At 37.7% G+C, this 17,523-nt stretch overlaps 1 protein-coding gene and 1 pseudogene across 1 annotated transcript in view; one reads left to right on the top strand and one right to left on the bottom strand.

Annotated features, from left to right (window-relative positions):
* Positions 1 to 17,523, bottom strand: part of GNAI3 (G protein subunit alpha i3) — a 40,490-nt gene that overhangs the window by 15,480 nt on the left and 7,487 nt on the right. The window contains exons 2-3 of the mRNA XM_063104968.1: positions 2,439 to 2,481; positions 2,206 to 2,347 (exon numbers count right to left, since the gene is read on the bottom strand). Of these exons, the coding sequence (XP_062961038.1) occupies positions 2,206 to 2,347; positions 2,439 to 2,481 (185 nt within the window). The remainder of the gene's footprint in view (positions 1 to 2,205; positions 2,348 to 2,438; positions 2,482 to 17,523) is intronic.
* LOC134385041 (methionine-R-sulfoxide reductase B1-like) lies at positions 9,911 to 10,211 on the top strand (annotated as a pseudogene).

Raw genomic sequence — 17,523 nt, 5'->3', positions numbered from 1 at the left:
TTTTAGAAAAAATTTTCATTTAAAATTTAGAAAATTTTTGAAAAACTTCTATTCTAATTTTAGAAACTTTGAAATGGAGGGAGCTACTACTACATATTTTTGCTGTCCTGATTCTTTTAGGAGGAAACACTTTTCTCTTAACACTTAATCTCTTCCACTGACCTGCTCTTACTTCCCCACAAAAAACCCTCTCTATAGGTCTATAAAAGGCCCCTCTTTACAATGAACTTCATACCTCTACCCTTAAGCAAATACGAAAAAGTAAACTATCCCACACACAGCTCTATTTTTTTCTATTCACTCTTTAGCCCACCATAAAAAGCTAGAGATGGATAAGAGAGGAGCTATAAACATAAATCCTTACATATGAAAGAAAAAAAAGAGAAATTTGGGGCCGAGCCCGTGGCGCACTCAGGAGAGTGTGGCGCTTGGAGCACAGCGACGCTCCCGCCGTGGGTTCGGATCCTATATAGGAATGGCTGGTGCGCTCACTGGCTGAGTGCCGGTCATGAAAAAGACAAAAAAAAAAAAAAAAGAGAGAGAGAGAAATTTAAAAATATTACATAGGGTTGTAAATTAGGATGGGTGGATGCTGGAAAGCTAGATGATTCAAGAGGCCTGAGAGGAATAAATAATGTCAACTACATCTGGTAATACAGGAGCATTAGGACCCAAAGATTAATGACAAGTAATCTGACAAAGAAATGAGAGGGGGAAGGGTGTTCATGAGAAATAAAGACAGAGGAAAGAAGTAAAAAAAGGAAAGGCAAAAGGGAGAAACAAAGAGAAGTAAATAACTGTGATAGAGAAAAAGCCAACAGAGAGAGGGAAGAGAATAAATATAGCATTACTAACTAGTTATCAGATATAACAAATATAACAGAGAACTACTTAGGTGATAGGGAGGAATAAGAAAAGGGAGAGAGAAAATAAGACCACAGGAGAGAGCTGGTACAAGGAAGAAAAAAGGGAAAAAAAGGAAAGAGAAGCAGGAGGTAAAAGCAGGGATGGAAAGGGGTAAGGACCAGAATAAAGATTTTGTTTATTTTTGCTTGAACTATCAAACTTCCCTGCTTGGAAGCACAGGAAAATAGACTCTAATTTACATGATATGGTACCATTTTACAAAAATATAAAAGTGACACTCACATACTTTCTCTTCCCTTCTTTTCTGCTACTCCTCTCTCCCATCATTTTATAACCCCTAATCCATCCCCTCCTCCCTTAAGCCACTTTTAACATGCTTCCTAGCCTAATATCATTCAACTATGACCACCCTTTTAATATTTTTCCCTTCAATAATTTCCTACTTATTTACTGAATGTGAATTTTACTTGCTAAATAGAGACTTTCTTTTAAGAGTTCCTAAGCTACTTCACAGACATACAAGCTTTGCCTTTCTAAGCATACTCCCCAAATCACCTCCATTAATTTTCCATGGTATCTCATTTTGACACTCTGAATATACCTCTTGACTCCCTTAGCTCAGGAAATAATTCTATACTTTCCCAGCCTTCTCTTGGAATTTAGCTGATAACGATATAAAAGATCTTCTGCCTTTATTTTGGTCCTCTCCTCACTGGCATCCAAAACATCCTAATTTACAGACTAGACCTTCGGGGTCCACTAAGTATTATTATAATTAATCAACACAACTTTTTAATATCTGACACATGCAAGGCATTAAAGAATTGAATTAGGACATGGTAGTCCAACTATATAGACTATGGTTCAATGTAGTATAAGGGTACAGTACTCTTAAATACCTGAAGATCACCTGTAATATTTGGACTTGGTGTGCATGCCTTTACAGAGTTTATTCTGGGAGACTGATTTCTGCCTTTAATCCCTATACCTCAGAAAGCAGAGCTACATATCATGGCAACTTTTCTTGATTATTTTAATTTACTGTTGTTATTAACTACTATAAAATAAAAGTCAATAGTACGAAAAAAGAAAAAAGCAATTGAACAGTTATCACAGAAACCTAGAGTATATCCAAAGAATCTGATTTCCTAGACTCTTCTTTTGGTGGTAATCTAATATCTTCTAAAGCAGATTGCAAACACTTCTCAGATGAGCACATAGAACTTTGCTATATCTTATCTTGTTGCTTAAATTCATTTCCCTAAAACATGAAGCAAATTTTGCTTAACTTAACTGCATCTACTGAATAAGAGCAAAGAGGAAATGAGAAACACTTACTGCTCTGGCAGCTTCCCCAAAGTCAATCTTTAGCCTTCCCATGGCTCTTATGATTGCAATGATGGACTGTATAGTATTACTGTAGACAACTACTTTATATTGTTTACATTCTTCCTCTGAATAGCCATCCTCATGAATGATTCTTTAAAAAGAAAAAAACACAAGTCAATACCATGAACTTTTTACGCATTAGGAGAAAATCTAATCTTATAAAAGGCCGTGTTCCAACTTACTTCATCTGTTTCACGATAGTGCTTTTACCAGATTCTCCAGCACCTGAAAGAAAAGATCAGATCTTAAATTTTTCTATTATCAAACACAAAAGTATGAAATCAACAGTGTCCCAGTGCCTGTTTGATATCACTTGAGTAAAACAAGCATACGCAAGGAGAGACATCAACATAAACATTTCTAGGAACTCATCCTTTACATAAAACATCATGACATACATGCTGAACATTGGAGAAAATGAAATGATTATTTTCTGGTCTATTCATTTTTATTAATTCCTCTGTGACTGCCCACCCATGGACCTGAGAAAAGTTCCAAGAACAATCCTCTCAGTGATGGGACTAAAGAAGTTCAAAACAGAAGCAGAGGCTGGCAGGTTAGCTTAGCTGGTAGCGTGGTGATGGTAACACCAAGGTTCAGCACTTGACCCCTGTACTGGCCAGCTGCCAGAAAAACACCGAAAACCAGCAGAGAAAGCACTGTTTCCACCACTTTTTCTCTGTATACCCCTCATCCCTAACACCACGCTTCCCTCCTTAGCCAGCTGGAATAACTTAAACTAATGACCACAGGTGTCAAATAGGCCTTCTGAACTCTTTGACAATCCACCTGCAAGATCCATTCTCTCACCTTCCAAGATGCCTATTTTACACCACCTCCTCTCTGTCAAAGCTAACAAACTCCTCCCCACTTCTCTCAGCTGATGTTCCTGCTCCTCTTTGTTGGAAAAATTAAAGAAATCAGAAAAAAATTTCTAATTTTCCCATAACCAAATATACTAACCTGCACCTCCACTAATATTCTCTACCTTCATCAAGAGATGAACAGTCTCTGCCAATGTCTTAAGACTAACCCCTCTCCCTGAGCTCTAATCCACCTTGTGGCTCCTGCAATTTCCCATGTCACTCAAATAACATTGATTTTTCTCTTCCCACTGGGTCATTCTCATCAGCATACAAACTTACTATACTATCTTCCATCTTTAAATCAACACACACCTAATCCCTACCTTTCTTTAATCCCACATTTTCCTCTAGCTACTACTCCATTTTCTCTGTCCCCCTTCACAGCAAAACTCCTCTAATGAGTCATTTATATTCATTGTCTCCAATTCTGTACCTCCATTTCTCTCCTTAACCCATTCCAATCAGGCTTTCATTCCCATCACTCTACTGAAACCACTTCTCAAGATCTCCAGCAATTCCATCTTGACAAACCCGATGATTAACTCTCACTCAGCCTCTCAAGTAGAATTTGTCCAAGTTGATAACTTCTCCTCCTTGAAATCTGCTTAACTAGGCAGGCTTCTAGCCAGTACACCCTCCAGGTTTGACTCCTACTTCACTCCTCAACCTCCTCCCTCCAGTTTCTGAATTCTAAAAGTTGTATTGCTTCAGAGCTACCTACTTGGTACTTTTCTCTACCTATACTCATTCTCTACATTATCTCATCTAATCTCATGATTTAAACACTTTGTTTATCTTAATTCATTTAACCGTCACAATAACCCCGTGAGGTAGATACTATTATCCTCATCTTACAGATGAGGTAAACGAAACAGAGAGATGTCAAGTAACTTACCCACAACTACACAGTTACTGAGTAGCAAAGCAGAAATTTGCATTCACACAGTTTCAATCCAAAGTTGGTGTATACTGCCTCTATGCTAATGACTTCCAAATTTAGATCTCCGATCGTGGTTTCTGACCTTGGCTCCAGACTCATGTATCTAAACCATCTACCTGACATATCTCATTAGATTTCTAACATGCATCTCAAACTTAAAAAACTGAGTCACTGATTCCCTACCCCCACGCCAAAACAAACCCTGCTCCTCCCTCAGTCTTATCTCAGTAAATGGCACAGCATTCCTCCAGTTGTTCAGGCCAAAAATGGTAAGTGACATGTGACTAACATGCAGATGAAATAGGGGCACCAGTGCCAATCTATATATTAAATAAAGCAAAATATATATATGAGTAAAGCTTAATTTTTTTAAATAAACATAAATGTAGATTTAATAGTTTGTTCTTGCACAATGGAAACCACAGGCCTAGATCACTGCAAAAGCTTCCTAAATTGTCCCATTGTGCTTCAGACCTTGCCTTTCCTATAGTCAGTTTTCCACTTGGTGGCTGAAATAAACTTTGTAAAATGTAAATCAGATCATGTCATAACTCTGCCCAAAAACTCTCCCATGGCCTCCAATTCTCAAGATAAAACCCACAGGCAATAAGGTCCAATCTGCTCTGGCCCCTGCCTATGTCTTCACCCTCATCTCCTATTACTCTCTACTTTGTTCTCACTGCTCTTGTCAGACCAGCTTTCTTGCTTTTCCTCCAACATAACAAACTGGTTTTCACCGAGCTAGATCCTGACTCATGGTCTCTGCATTTACTGATGCCTCTGCCTGAAATACTTTTTGCAAGCTTTTCTTCTTCACTGAGGTTTCTGCTTTCCTCAAAACAGCCTTCTCTGACTAATCTACCTAAATAACTTCCACCCCATCACACTCTCTCCCCTTACCCTCTGTTGTATTTTTTCATAGTACTTATCACTTCTTCACATGACAGATTTGCTCATTTCCTGTTTTCCCCACTAAAATATAAGTTCCATGAGGGCTTATTTATCCCTGTATTTCCAGGCCTCAAACTGGGCCTGACATAAATTAGTTACCCAAATAAATGTTGTTGAACAAAGGAATAATAATTAATTTAATAAGCATGATACTTTACTAAATATTTCTCAACCAAAAATATTAGTTATAATATTAGTTAAAACAAAATTCAGATAATATAAAAATTCTAGACAACAACATTCTTACAGAATCAAAAGGTACATTTATATATGCTTTATCTCTGTTCATATTACATAATCAGTAATCAGGGGTAGCACTAAATATTTAATATTCAAGTAGCACACAATGTCTTTCTTACAACACTTTGAGAAAGAAGTGAATCCTCCTGTGCTTATCTAAAAACATTAATAATTCAATTCCAAGGAAAAGAATACAAATACATACCAGTTATATTTTAAGTTGTTTAAAACAAAGAATTCCCAGATTATCCCATATTAGCAAGAGCTACTAAGAAAAGTAGAGATTAATGAAGTAATATGCACCATTCTTTTATGTATTGAAAACAACATTTCTACCATTCATGCCAGATTATTCTGAATGAAATAATCGGTAAATCTATTAATTTCAAAATTGATTTCTACCCATCTCATTAAGTTCTACCCTATGAAGGTGCCGATTTTTAAAAAAAACTATGTTGTTTAGGGCCGGCCTGTGGCTCACTTGGGAGAGTGTGATGCTGATAAGAATAAGGCCACGGGTTCGGATTCCTCTATAGGGATGGCCGGTTAGCTCACTTGAGAGACCATGGTGCTGACAATACCAAGTCAAGGGTTAAGATCCCCTTACCGGTTAAAAAAAAAAAAAGGTGCCCTACATCTTTCACATTTTCCCAAACTGACAAAATGTCAGTTTGTCCATTCCTTTATTATCACACTGTATATTTACTCCCAAGCATTTACTAGGCATCCAGTTCCATCTCTTAAAAGAAGGCACCTCGGACTGCCCATAGGACTAAACACAAGGTTTGTTTCAGGGCATTTTATACAAGTAAGGAAAGAGTGAATCACTTTATACCAAAAGTCTTTGACCCTTCTGCTTCTAAATCACCATGAAAGTGCCAATATTTTACTAATCTTCCAAGTATGAAATCTAAGAGTTATCTGGAACCTACTCATTCCTCTTCTCTCCTTACCAAGTTGTAACAAAATCTCCTCTCTTCTTATGCATTTCTCAAATTAATCCTTTCTACTCCTTATATGTCTGATCCTGACGGTGTGCCTACTGTATGTTACTACTGTAATTTTCTCAAATTTCCAGCTCAAAGCCCCTCTCCCATCTCATCATTCCAAATGGCACTATTTTAAAATGCATCATTTTAAAATGTAATCCTTTCTTACATGGTCTACCCGGGCTCTTCATTTTTGCCTCAATCCTGTGTTCCACTGCTCCAGTAGTAAGCTCCTTCTTTGACAACATATCACTCTTAGATCTTCCCCAAGCTGTTTTCCATGACCCCTAAACCCCCACTACATATGTGATATTTGAAATTTCCTGATTGTATCTACGTTTTTTAACCTATCTTTCTTCAAAAATTTATTACTAGTTTAAGGGGAGATTCATTTGCCCATCTTCAATCTACCAGGAAGTAATAGTCAGGATACAAAGAATGAGATAAATGAAAAGGATATTGCAGAGACCTAATATATGGCTTGAGAGTGAGGAACTGAAGATGACTCTGTAGGCAGAAGGGATGGAACTGAGCAAAGGGCAGGATATACAGGGCAGAAAAAGTCAGAAAAGTCACAGAAACAGGAAGAAATGAGATCAGTTCAACTTAGAAGCTTTATCCTTAAAAGGATATCTATCTAAAGGATATCCTATATAAATAGGAAGAAAGAATGAAAGGTTAAATTACAGAGATTTTTGAGAGAAAAAGGACGGAGGAAGCTAAAGTTAGATGGTCTCATTCCCAATAAGAAGCAAGGCAATCTGCTGAGAATGAAGGGGTAGAATTTAGAAAATCATCTTATAAACATAAGATACATAATCATAATATTTAGATACCTAATCACCAACACTGTTAGATGAAAAAAAATTAACGGTACATACTCTACTGTATAATCATTGTATTTACCCAATATGTTCTTAATTTTATTTTTAAGCTCCTTGAGAGCGGGCACCATACCATATGCCCCTTCCACATTACATATACTACACTATAGGTAAGAAAAATGAGATGGTGCTGAGATCTTTGTAAGATACTTTTTAAACGAGGCCAGTGAATGGAACTGCTAATATAAACAAACCATTATCATATATGAGCAAACTCATTCAGCTCACATACAGGCTGATTTTAAAAACTAACCCTGTGAGATGGCTGATACTCAAAAACACTATCAACTGATGTCTTCTCTTTTTCTCTCTTTCATTTGACTAAAGCCAGTCCAAAGAGGTACGTAAATATACTACATTCTTTTCTACTTCTGTGCCTCAGGCATAATGAACTTTGTCATCTGTAAAACAGGAGTCAAATCTATGTTTCAAATCTAAGTGTTTAATAAATGTTAGCCAGCTATTATTTGTGAATGCTGTTTTCACTGTTCAGAATATCACCAAGTGATGTTAAGGCACCAAAGAGTTTAATTTAAAAAATCTTTGGATATTGATGTTGGTTCAAAATCCCAGTAGAAATGGGATAACTATTTAGCAACTGTCTCACAATAATAAAACCCCTGATGGAATCTGGATTCACACACTTAAACAGCAGCATAATCTAAAAGTTTACAGAAAACTACGTCAAAGCATTAGTCATTTTCTCCACCCCACCCTGAGGAACAAAAACACTCTCTTCGTTAAATATATTTTCAGCCCTAAATACTCCTGCCTACTACATCCTCTCCTACACTCCTAACTCATCTATTCCTCTATAGCTTTTCCTTGAAGTTTCCTCACAGGTCTTTGCACCACTACTCACCTGTGGCAGTGGTTATTTCTGTGGCACCTAAAACAACTCTTTCCCTTTTAAATACTTGTTTCTATAGAGAAGTCTTGAAACTTCTAATAATTCAGGATTATAACTAGCACCGGAGTGCTGGACAGCTAAGTCCCAGAATATAAGTATTTTTGGATAACCCTCTAGCCAGTGCTGGACCAAGACTCTTTCCTCTACAGGCCCACATTATCAGACATATGGGAACATATCTCTGGAATAGGCATAGGCAGCCCCTCCCGGACAGAAGGATGAAAACTTGATCAGCAAATATGCTGGACTTTTTCCTAACTTATTCTCACCTTTCATTTACAACACAGGCAGTTAAAAAGATGGGGTTTTTTTAGGTAATGACACCATGTAGTAATGAATTCTAAAGAGTAAATTTTAATCCTAGCTCTGCCATGACTAACAGTGTGACCCTGGGCAAGTCACCTAACTTCACAATGCCCGTCTCCCTACATATAAAATGTGAAGGGTTTTGGCCTAGATGTGCTTACTTTATGTTTGCATCCTAATATTTTATGACTACAATTACTATAACACTAAAAGCAAATAAATCTATTCTGACACACAGTGGCCTAAAATCAAACCATGGATCCACATTTTATCAACTCAACAATTCACAATACTAACATAATACAGTTATTAGCATGTTCTCCAATCACGCATTCCTGCTCAGGAAGGGACAAAGAGTGGAAAGAATTGAACAGTGCAGCAACAATAAGAAAGAGTCTTCTGGCCACCCTCCTTTATTCATGCTTGAGGGTACTTTATAATTACACAGTATCAAACCAGCAGAGCATTCAAGTTAGATTGCTATTTTTTTCCTCCTTTGTGGCTGGCCTGTTAAGGCGATCCCAACCCTTGACTTTGGTGTTGTCAACACCACACTCTATCTAACCAACTTACCTAACCGGCCAGCCCTAAGATTGCTATTCTAAAAGAGGAGAGGAGGGGAGGGGAGGGGAGAGAAGAGAAGAGAAATGTGAATACCTACAACTAAAGATCACAGGAGCACAGTCCATGCTAGTTCCAACAGGAAAACCTATTGCTCCATTGATTTTTTTAAATTAACAGGTATAAGTAGTTAACAGTAAAAATTCAGATTAAGGTTAAAAATGACATCTCATTCAAAATGCTTTTCCAGGTACTAAATACAAAAACCAGTTGCTTCTTAATTCAATAAAAGAAAAGGTTAGAAGAATTACAAACGAAAAAAATGTCACAAAGCAAATAAAAATTGTTATTCATTCATTTTTTCCAACAAATATGTCTCCTATATGCCCAGACTACTGGACATTGAGACTTCAAATACAAATAAGTTTAGAAATTTATGGTCTAGTGGGAGAAGTTAGAGATCTATTTTTACTGTGAAATTAGCAAGTTTCTTTAGCCTAAAATATCAGAATAATTTTTCACCCAGCCCACTATTCCCTCTAAACATGCCAAGCCTCTGCATATATAAACATCCTCGAAACCATTATTAATTCAAGCCCCTGTTGAAGGCTTCCCCACTCCTCCTGAACAGTTATCACTCCCACCCTGATGGCTGGCATAGACTATCCCTTTTCAGCATCAGTCCCAGAAGTTCCTTTCCAAAATTAACTTCCAAACTGTCCTTCTCAGCCACCTGACTCATTTTATTTCTAGCCAATTCTGGCTACTCTAAAAAAAATTATTTGACTATCTTCCCAGTGCCTAATTTCCTTGGTTCTCGTGAGCTGCTGGTTGGTTTTCTTGATTTCTGGTTAGAATAGTAACAAAACCTTTTTTGCCATGACCTGAAAACCCTTCCATGCCTGTTTACTTCTCCCTCAAGAGCACCCTGATCAGGCTCAACCTGGCCCTACAGGCTAGTGTCAAACATCATAACAGGGCAAGCGCGCGGCAGTCCTGGTGGTACCATGTCCTTCTGCAGCTTCTTTGGGGGCAAGGTTTACCAGAAGCACCTTGATCCAGATATCTAAGTGTGCACCAAGTGTGGCTATGAGCTGTTCTCCAGCAGTTCAAAGTAGGCACGCTCATCCCCATGGCCGGCATTCATCAAGACCATGCACAACAGTGTGGCCAAGCATCTGGAGCACAATCAACCTAATGCCCTAAAGGTGTCCTGTGGCAGGTGTGATAAGAGTTCCTAAACCATGGCCCCAAGTGGGGGCAGTCATGATTCTGAATATTTAGCAACTAGCTGAAGTTCATCCCTAGAGGCAAAGAAACTTCTGCCTCCCAGGTACACTAGGTAGGCAGCCCACACCCACCCCAGAAAGACACAGCGTGGTGGCCACATTCTGCCCATTCCACCTTGGAACTGGAACCCTGGACAGGGTTCAGACACAGAGGTGGGGCAGAGGTGGCTGAGACACTGGGTAGTCTCCCAAGGCCTCTGTCCTGAATGGGATCTTTTTGGAAAAAGCTTATTTGCCGATAGTCCATCCCCTTCTGCCAGGACAGGCCTAGGGGGCAGGGGCAAAGCTGTCAGCTACCTAGCCCCCCACTCACAGGAGCAGTCTCTGGAGGGTGGGCTATGGGCTTAGCTCATCTTTGAATGATGTTGCATCCCCACCTTCTCTTCTCCCCAGCCTGCTGTCCCCTGCCTGTCTGTCTGGACTCACCCCTGTGGGTTCCCGTTCCAAGATGGGCTGTGGTCCTCACCAAAGCCTGTGCCTATCTCCCCCAAGCTGTGCAGGGAAACAGAACATAAATGGAGGCGGCCCTGGCCAGATGCTCCAGCCCTGGTCACTGCATGATCCACTCTGGTTAAACCTTTCCATCCAGGCCAGCCAGGGTGGTTATAGTCCGTGACCCACTCGGGGAGCAGGCCAAAAGGATAGACCCTTGGTCTCTCGTCTGTGAGAACAGAAACCCCGACCCAGTTCCACAATCTGCACAGATGCAGTTTGCCTCACTCTTAGGAAAGTGGCTGTTGCTCCATTACCTTGACAAGCACAGTCCTGGGCCCCAGAGTTTACACCCTACAATTCATACCTTCAGAGGTGTCTCTTCCCAAGACAAGGCGACCATGCCTTACTATACGTGCTCAGAAGCTCTTGCCATAATGGGAGGGTGGGTGATGCTGACGCCTCCCACCCCCCATCATGAATCCTTTCTGGAGTAATCAGGTGGAAATCAATAAACAAATGAACACCCCCCCCCCCAAAAAAAAACCCATCATAACACTAGTACTTGTTTAATTATTGTAATTATTTGGGTTTGTGCCTCTTTAGGACTCCACTAGTCCTAGGCTCAAAATCTCAATCCTTGAAAGCACAAAATAGTGCCTTCTTTTTGTGCTCCTTCCCCAATGTAGAGCACAATCTAGGACAGAGCAGGCACTTAATAACTATAAATGGCTTGAGTTTCTATGATATTCAGTGGTTGCCTAATCACATTTTGTAAATGCCAGCTACAATGGATGGAATTTTCAATGTGGGCAGTTAACAAAAACAGAAGATTTCCATTCCTCTGCTATCTTTATTCAACCCACACCCACTCCTGGCTAGGCTTTCAACTCCCACCCCATGACTATACTGACAATAAATGTGAAGTCACTCACTAGCGTCACTCCTCTCTAACCTTACTCTCAAACCCTGTCCCAGCTCCCTTGCACCCAGCATTCCATTCCAGTAAAATAAACTGCTATGAATCTGTCCTGTCCACCCTGTAACCCTAACACCTAAAAGAGTGCCTGAGACATAGTCAGCACTCTAAATATTTGTTCAATGGGTGAATGAATGAATGAATGAATGAATCCCTTAAGGGTAAAAGAGGGCAGTGAGTTGTCGCTGGGGCAGAAATAATGGATCTCTTGTCTGAAAAAGATTTTTCTAGAAAGCAATCACATACCAATCATCAAGAAGGCTTAAAGGGTATATAAGAAAATTTTGATAAAACTTAATTGATATATTAGACAGAATTTCAGAACATCTGCCTGCCCATAATCCCTTCTAGAAAAATCCCTACTTCCTCTCCTTAGTGGTCAATGGTCACATGATCTGGGCTACATCAGTAGTAAATACCTGAGACAGAAGTCACCCAGCCATAGGCTGTCGGGGGCCTATACCCTGGGCTAGCTAGCTCTAAAAAATTAGCAGACCAATCAGATTATCTGAGGACTCTGCACGAACTAAAAAGTCACAACATGTGAAAGAAAACCTACGCTAACATCATAGGGCCTCATGCACACCAAGGTCATATAGGAAAGGATTCAGAGGAATGCTGGTCTGGAGAGAAGAAAAGAGACAAACGTACAGAAAGACTTAAAATGCCATGAGAGAGAGAAAAAAGAAAATAGATGGGACAAGGGAGATAAGGAAGATGAGAGAAGGGGAGAGGGAGAGAGGAAGGGAGCGAGGGAGGGAGAGGGAGAGAGGAAGGGAGCGAGGGAGGGAGAGGGAGGGAGAGGGAGGGAGAGGGAGGGTGAGAACAAGTAAAAATAAGACAGCAAAAAAGAGACAGGAAAAGCAGAGACAAAACAGCCTGGCCAGTCTCAGAACTGCCTCAATTCCTGCAGGCTGATTCTTCAGTTCTTTCTGTATTCCCACAAAAACCTCTCTATATTCTAACAAATCCCCCCTCCCAACTTTTTGAGCTAGTTTGAATGAGTTTTCTGTCCTTTGCAACCAAAAAAAAAAGAGAAAGAAAAAAAAGAATTACATTTTTTCTTACTTATCTTTAAAAATTTTAGGATATTTCAATTAAATATTGGATACATAAAAGGGAATATTCATAACATATGTATAACAAAATAAACATCTGCGTATCTGTCGCCCAGCATAAAAAATTAAACATTACCATTTACCTTTGAAGCCACCTATGTATCCCTCCCAATATCAATTACTGTTTCATTAAGTATTTCTAGAGGGTAAGTGTATAATGAAGGAGGGGTAGATATAAAAAAAGCCCTAACAACCAAAATATATCCATACTTACACGGTAGTATATGGTTTGTTCAGAGTTTCACATCTTTCACCAGTTACATGGATATGATCCAATCATTTTACAAGCCTTATGAACCACAAAGAGAAAGCTAATTAGCCATTTTACATTCATAAATCACCTAAGGAAAATGTTGGTTTGATTTAAAAAAAATAAAAAATAAAAAAAAAGCTCCCTCATCTCAGCAGCTCTCTTCAAAATGTTATCACTTGGGAATATGAACAACATAACTTAAGTGTTGCTAAAGATCATGTAGTTCTCTTTGGGCAACTGACCAATGAAAGGGGAGAAGTGGGATTCCTTCCTCCTCTTTGTGGAATATAAGAATGCTTAAGGGAGCAGTCAATTGTGAACGAGGGGGTTTATCCTCTGGCTGCCTCAATATTCTAATTTTGGCCTCTGGTGAGTAATTTTCCTTTTACTTCTCTGAAAACAGGGCAACAAAAAATCATTTTGGTGCTAACGCTAAATTATATGGTATTTACATATGACATGACTGAAAACTATTATTTAGAGTAAAAGGGAACAGAAATGCCGTGAACAACTATAATGCACAAATAATACAAGATCTCATTTTAATCCATACAAATAATTCTTCCTTACAGTGGAGATGTCCTCCAAAGTTCATTGTAATGCTAAATTCATTCATCAAAACCCATATGTCCCAGAATTTTACACTTAAAAATGAAAAAAATCACATCTCTACCTAGGACCCTCAAACACTGATGGCAGCGTAGAACATTTTCTACATACCTATTTAATCAAATGTAAATTAATAACAACACTTTGAAAATTCACCAATAGCAAAGCATTATAAACTGAGTTGCCAGATGACAAAGGTGCCTTCAATTTCAATTTCCTTCACACACAAATGCTCACCAACGCTTTTTTCTTTTTCTTTCTTTCTTTTTTTTTGGCCGGTAAGGGGATCACAACCCTCGGCAAGGTGTGGTCTGCACCACGCTGAGCGTACGGGCCATCCCTATATAGGATCCGAACCGTCCCTATATAGGATCCGAACCCGCGGCCTCGTTGCTACCAGCACCGCACTCTCCCGAGTGAGCCACCGGGCCGGCTCTCACCAATGCTATTAAGCCGAAACCCAAGAGTCTGGGTTTAACACAACTATCTACTTCTACTTAACCTTTTGTTGCAGCATGAATTACTGGTGGGATGGCAAAAAAGGCAGGTAATAAGAGGGAGAACAAAAATCTCCTCCAAATGAAAAACGTAGTTTAAAATACAATATAAATCAATGTATGAAAAATGTGGCTTAAAATACAGCTACTAAAAAATTCAAATAAACACTCTCCAAATCCCCTGCATACCTTTCCACGTTCATCTCCTACACTCTTCCTACACCAACCCTTCATCCAGTCAGATCTAATCATCTCTTCACTCATGTTCTGAGCCTTTGTGCATACTATTCTCTCTGTCTAGATATGTTTCTCTCCAGTCTCTGCCTTAAAAGTTCCTATTTATCTTTCAAGGCCCATCTCAAACATCACCTCCTTTGGGAGGACTTCCCTGATATAAATATCTCTCTCTTCCTCTTCCTCCTTCCAAAATTGGTAATCACATTGCACATATATTGCCATTGTTTACTTGTATATGTCCCTCACTTGAACTGTTTAAGAGTTTTGTCTATTTCTCATTTATATCTCCAGGCTATAAAAGTACCCGTGCACATATAAGACAATCAGATATACATAATCATAAATAATAAATGCACCTCCCATTGGACGGTACAATAATGAAAAACAAAAAGTTCAATAAAAAGTAACCTTTACTAAATGGAAAGGAGAATCCTGGATTAGATCCTGGAGCAGGAAAAGAATATAGTGGAAGAACTGCTGGAATCTACATAAAGTATTGAGTTTAGTTTAACATTATGGCACCAGTTCTATTCTCTTGGTGTTGACAAATGTACCACAGCTATGTAACATGTCAACATTAAGGGAAAATGGACGAAGGGTATATAGGAATTCTCTGCACTATCTTTATAATTTTTCTGTAAATCTAAAATTATTCCAAAATACAAAGATTATTTTAAAAAATTTAAGCAATCTTGAAAACATCTAAAGAACTACAAATATTACTGTGCACAGGAATGTGCATTTTAGTGACAACCATAATAACAAAAAGAGAAGAATAAGAGGTATACTTCTAAGAAGTAAATGAAGGAAAGAAGTAAAATAATTTTAATACCATGGAATAACCAAAATATGTGAGGATTTATTAATGCTGCAAAATGGTGAAAAAGATTTACATCATTAAGGTGAAGTAGTTCAATTTTTATTTTCAGAAATACATAAATAACTCAACATTGAAATAATTTCCATAAAAAGTTTAAGACTGAACGATCATACCACATACATGAGAACTACATTATCTATGCAAATCATGGTAGTAATTATATTATTACATCAAACAGAGCCCTGTTTTGAAGTTAATAATTCTCAAGTTCTAACTTCAAGAAGTAGAGGGGAAATGTTCCATTAAAGGTATATCACTTTAAAAGAATCCCTCTGTAATTTACAATAGTTTGTAAAATATAATTTTCAAAGCCCTTGACAAAATCCACTTTCACATTAGTTCTTTAAGAGCAGTGAATAAAGAGGAGTTTTGCTCCTTCTCAAATGATTTTAAAGTATTTTTAACCTAATGATTTTAAAATCATATTAGTGAGTTTCAAAGTCATATCAAAATATAAAACATTGTCAATTTAATAACCAAATATAAAAACTAGGAATATCAACACATGACTAAAATAGAAATCCAAATCCAGTGTAACATTTCAATAATTAGTTCTTAGAATTTAAAGGAGTACTATTTCAATTTTAAAATCCAACTTGAAAAGAAAAAGAGAATTTTTAGTATTTGACCCAGTGTAAATAGGTTGCACAATCAATCATCACAGGAAGATTAATTACAAAATGAAAGAATCAAGCTACCTTGCTAATTTTAAATAAGTCTGATTTAAATGGTCCTTATTTGACCAGTGTAATAAATGTTAATAGCAGGCCAGATGAATAAAAGCAGGTGATGTGAGCACAATTTAAATATATAAATAGAGTGTATGTTTTTAGCTAGAGAAAATTCAGAATACTATACTGAGCAGTTAGAATAAACTTCAGAGTATTATCTACTTTTAGGTTAAGCAACAAGAATTTTTTGAGATGTAAAATACATCACTCAAAAAATGAAAAGCCTTTTTATATGAGTATTAAAAACATTTATCCATTTGAAAATATGACATGGTGACAAAAAGAGGCCCACAGGAGCAAAATAGTAATGGATCAATAAACACAATAACATCTCAGCTTATCCTTAACAATCTTTCTTAAACCTTTAAGTATCTTCCAAGTCTAACTTGGAACAAAGGAAGTTGAGAGCTAAAGACCAGCTCCCCTGAAATTTGTTTCTAAGATTACTAGGCTATTATTCAGGTACAAGTCAAACAAATTTGGTCTTCTGGGTATACTTCTTTGCTTAGTTCACATCAGATGTATTAATTTCTGTTCTAACTTAACAGAAAGTCATGAAAAATAGAATATTTCAGTTACATAGAGCACTGTATCAAAATTAGAACAGTGATCCCAACACAATGTTATTCAATTCAAGCAGCTTGAATTACAGAAATGATACAGCCGATTACTAAGCAAGTAACAGGATCACCTGGATAGATAAAGACTTAAAGATAGCTTTACCTTGCTAAACAATGAAAAAGAATTATACCAAAATGATGACAATTAAAATCGGAGGGAAAATCAAATACTAGAACAATTTCTTTTTCTTTTTTTTTTTTTTGAACATTTTACATTATGAATTTATGTCTTCAGGACTTTAACTTCAGTTTTTAACTGTCTTCCTAAGCAGCTTTATGAATGCTAAACTAATTTCAATCAAACTAATCAAACTCAAGAAGAGGAGAAACAACAACACAAAAATAGGCCTCTCTTTCATAATTTACTAAAATATTTCATCTGACTTATAATATTAACTTCACAGACAAGGGACCCATGGGGTCCAATTTAAACCCCTCACTGGTGCAGAAAAAGGAACATGAAGCTCAGCGATTAGGACTAATCTCCCAACTTGCAGTCTCTTTGCTCTCTGTCTTCTATTATTACACAGTATCTCCTATTTCTGAATTGAGCTATCAGTTCAAAGAGATGTATTTAATTATCGCCAGTCCACTATATTCTGCTGGCTAGAAAACAAATTTTAAAACAAACTTCAGTCTGAACAAATTTAGTGCCCACTGCTCTAGACATTTTTTATTATGAGACTCACAACGTTTTTATTTTTTGGTCTTTATTGCTAATATTCTAGCTCCTGAGTACTTAAAGCCTTTTACCTCCCCACTTCCCCCAACAAGCCCCCACTTTCCAATAAAATTAAACTGAGTAAACAAAAGGTGAAGACAGCATGGATAGCTTAAATCTATGAGCAATCTACTTTGCCAAATGTTTTTAGCTACTCTCTAATAAAAAGCTATGAGCAAGCTTGTTAATAAGAGCAAAATTATCTGTTTACCTCTTTCCTTAGCTTTGGACAATGTTCTGGTTCTCATAAAAGG

This window comes from Cynocephalus volans, chromosome 8 (genome assembly GCF_027409185.1).
Source record: "Cynocephalus volans isolate mCynVol1 chromosome 8, mCynVol1.pri, whole genome shotgun sequence".
NCBI classification, from domain to species: domain Eukaryota; kingdom Metazoa; phylum Chordata; class Mammalia; order Dermoptera; family Cynocephalidae; genus Cynocephalus; species Cynocephalus volans.
Note: the sequence above shows the minus strand (reverse complement) of the source record. Positions and strands in the feature narration are given on the sequence as shown.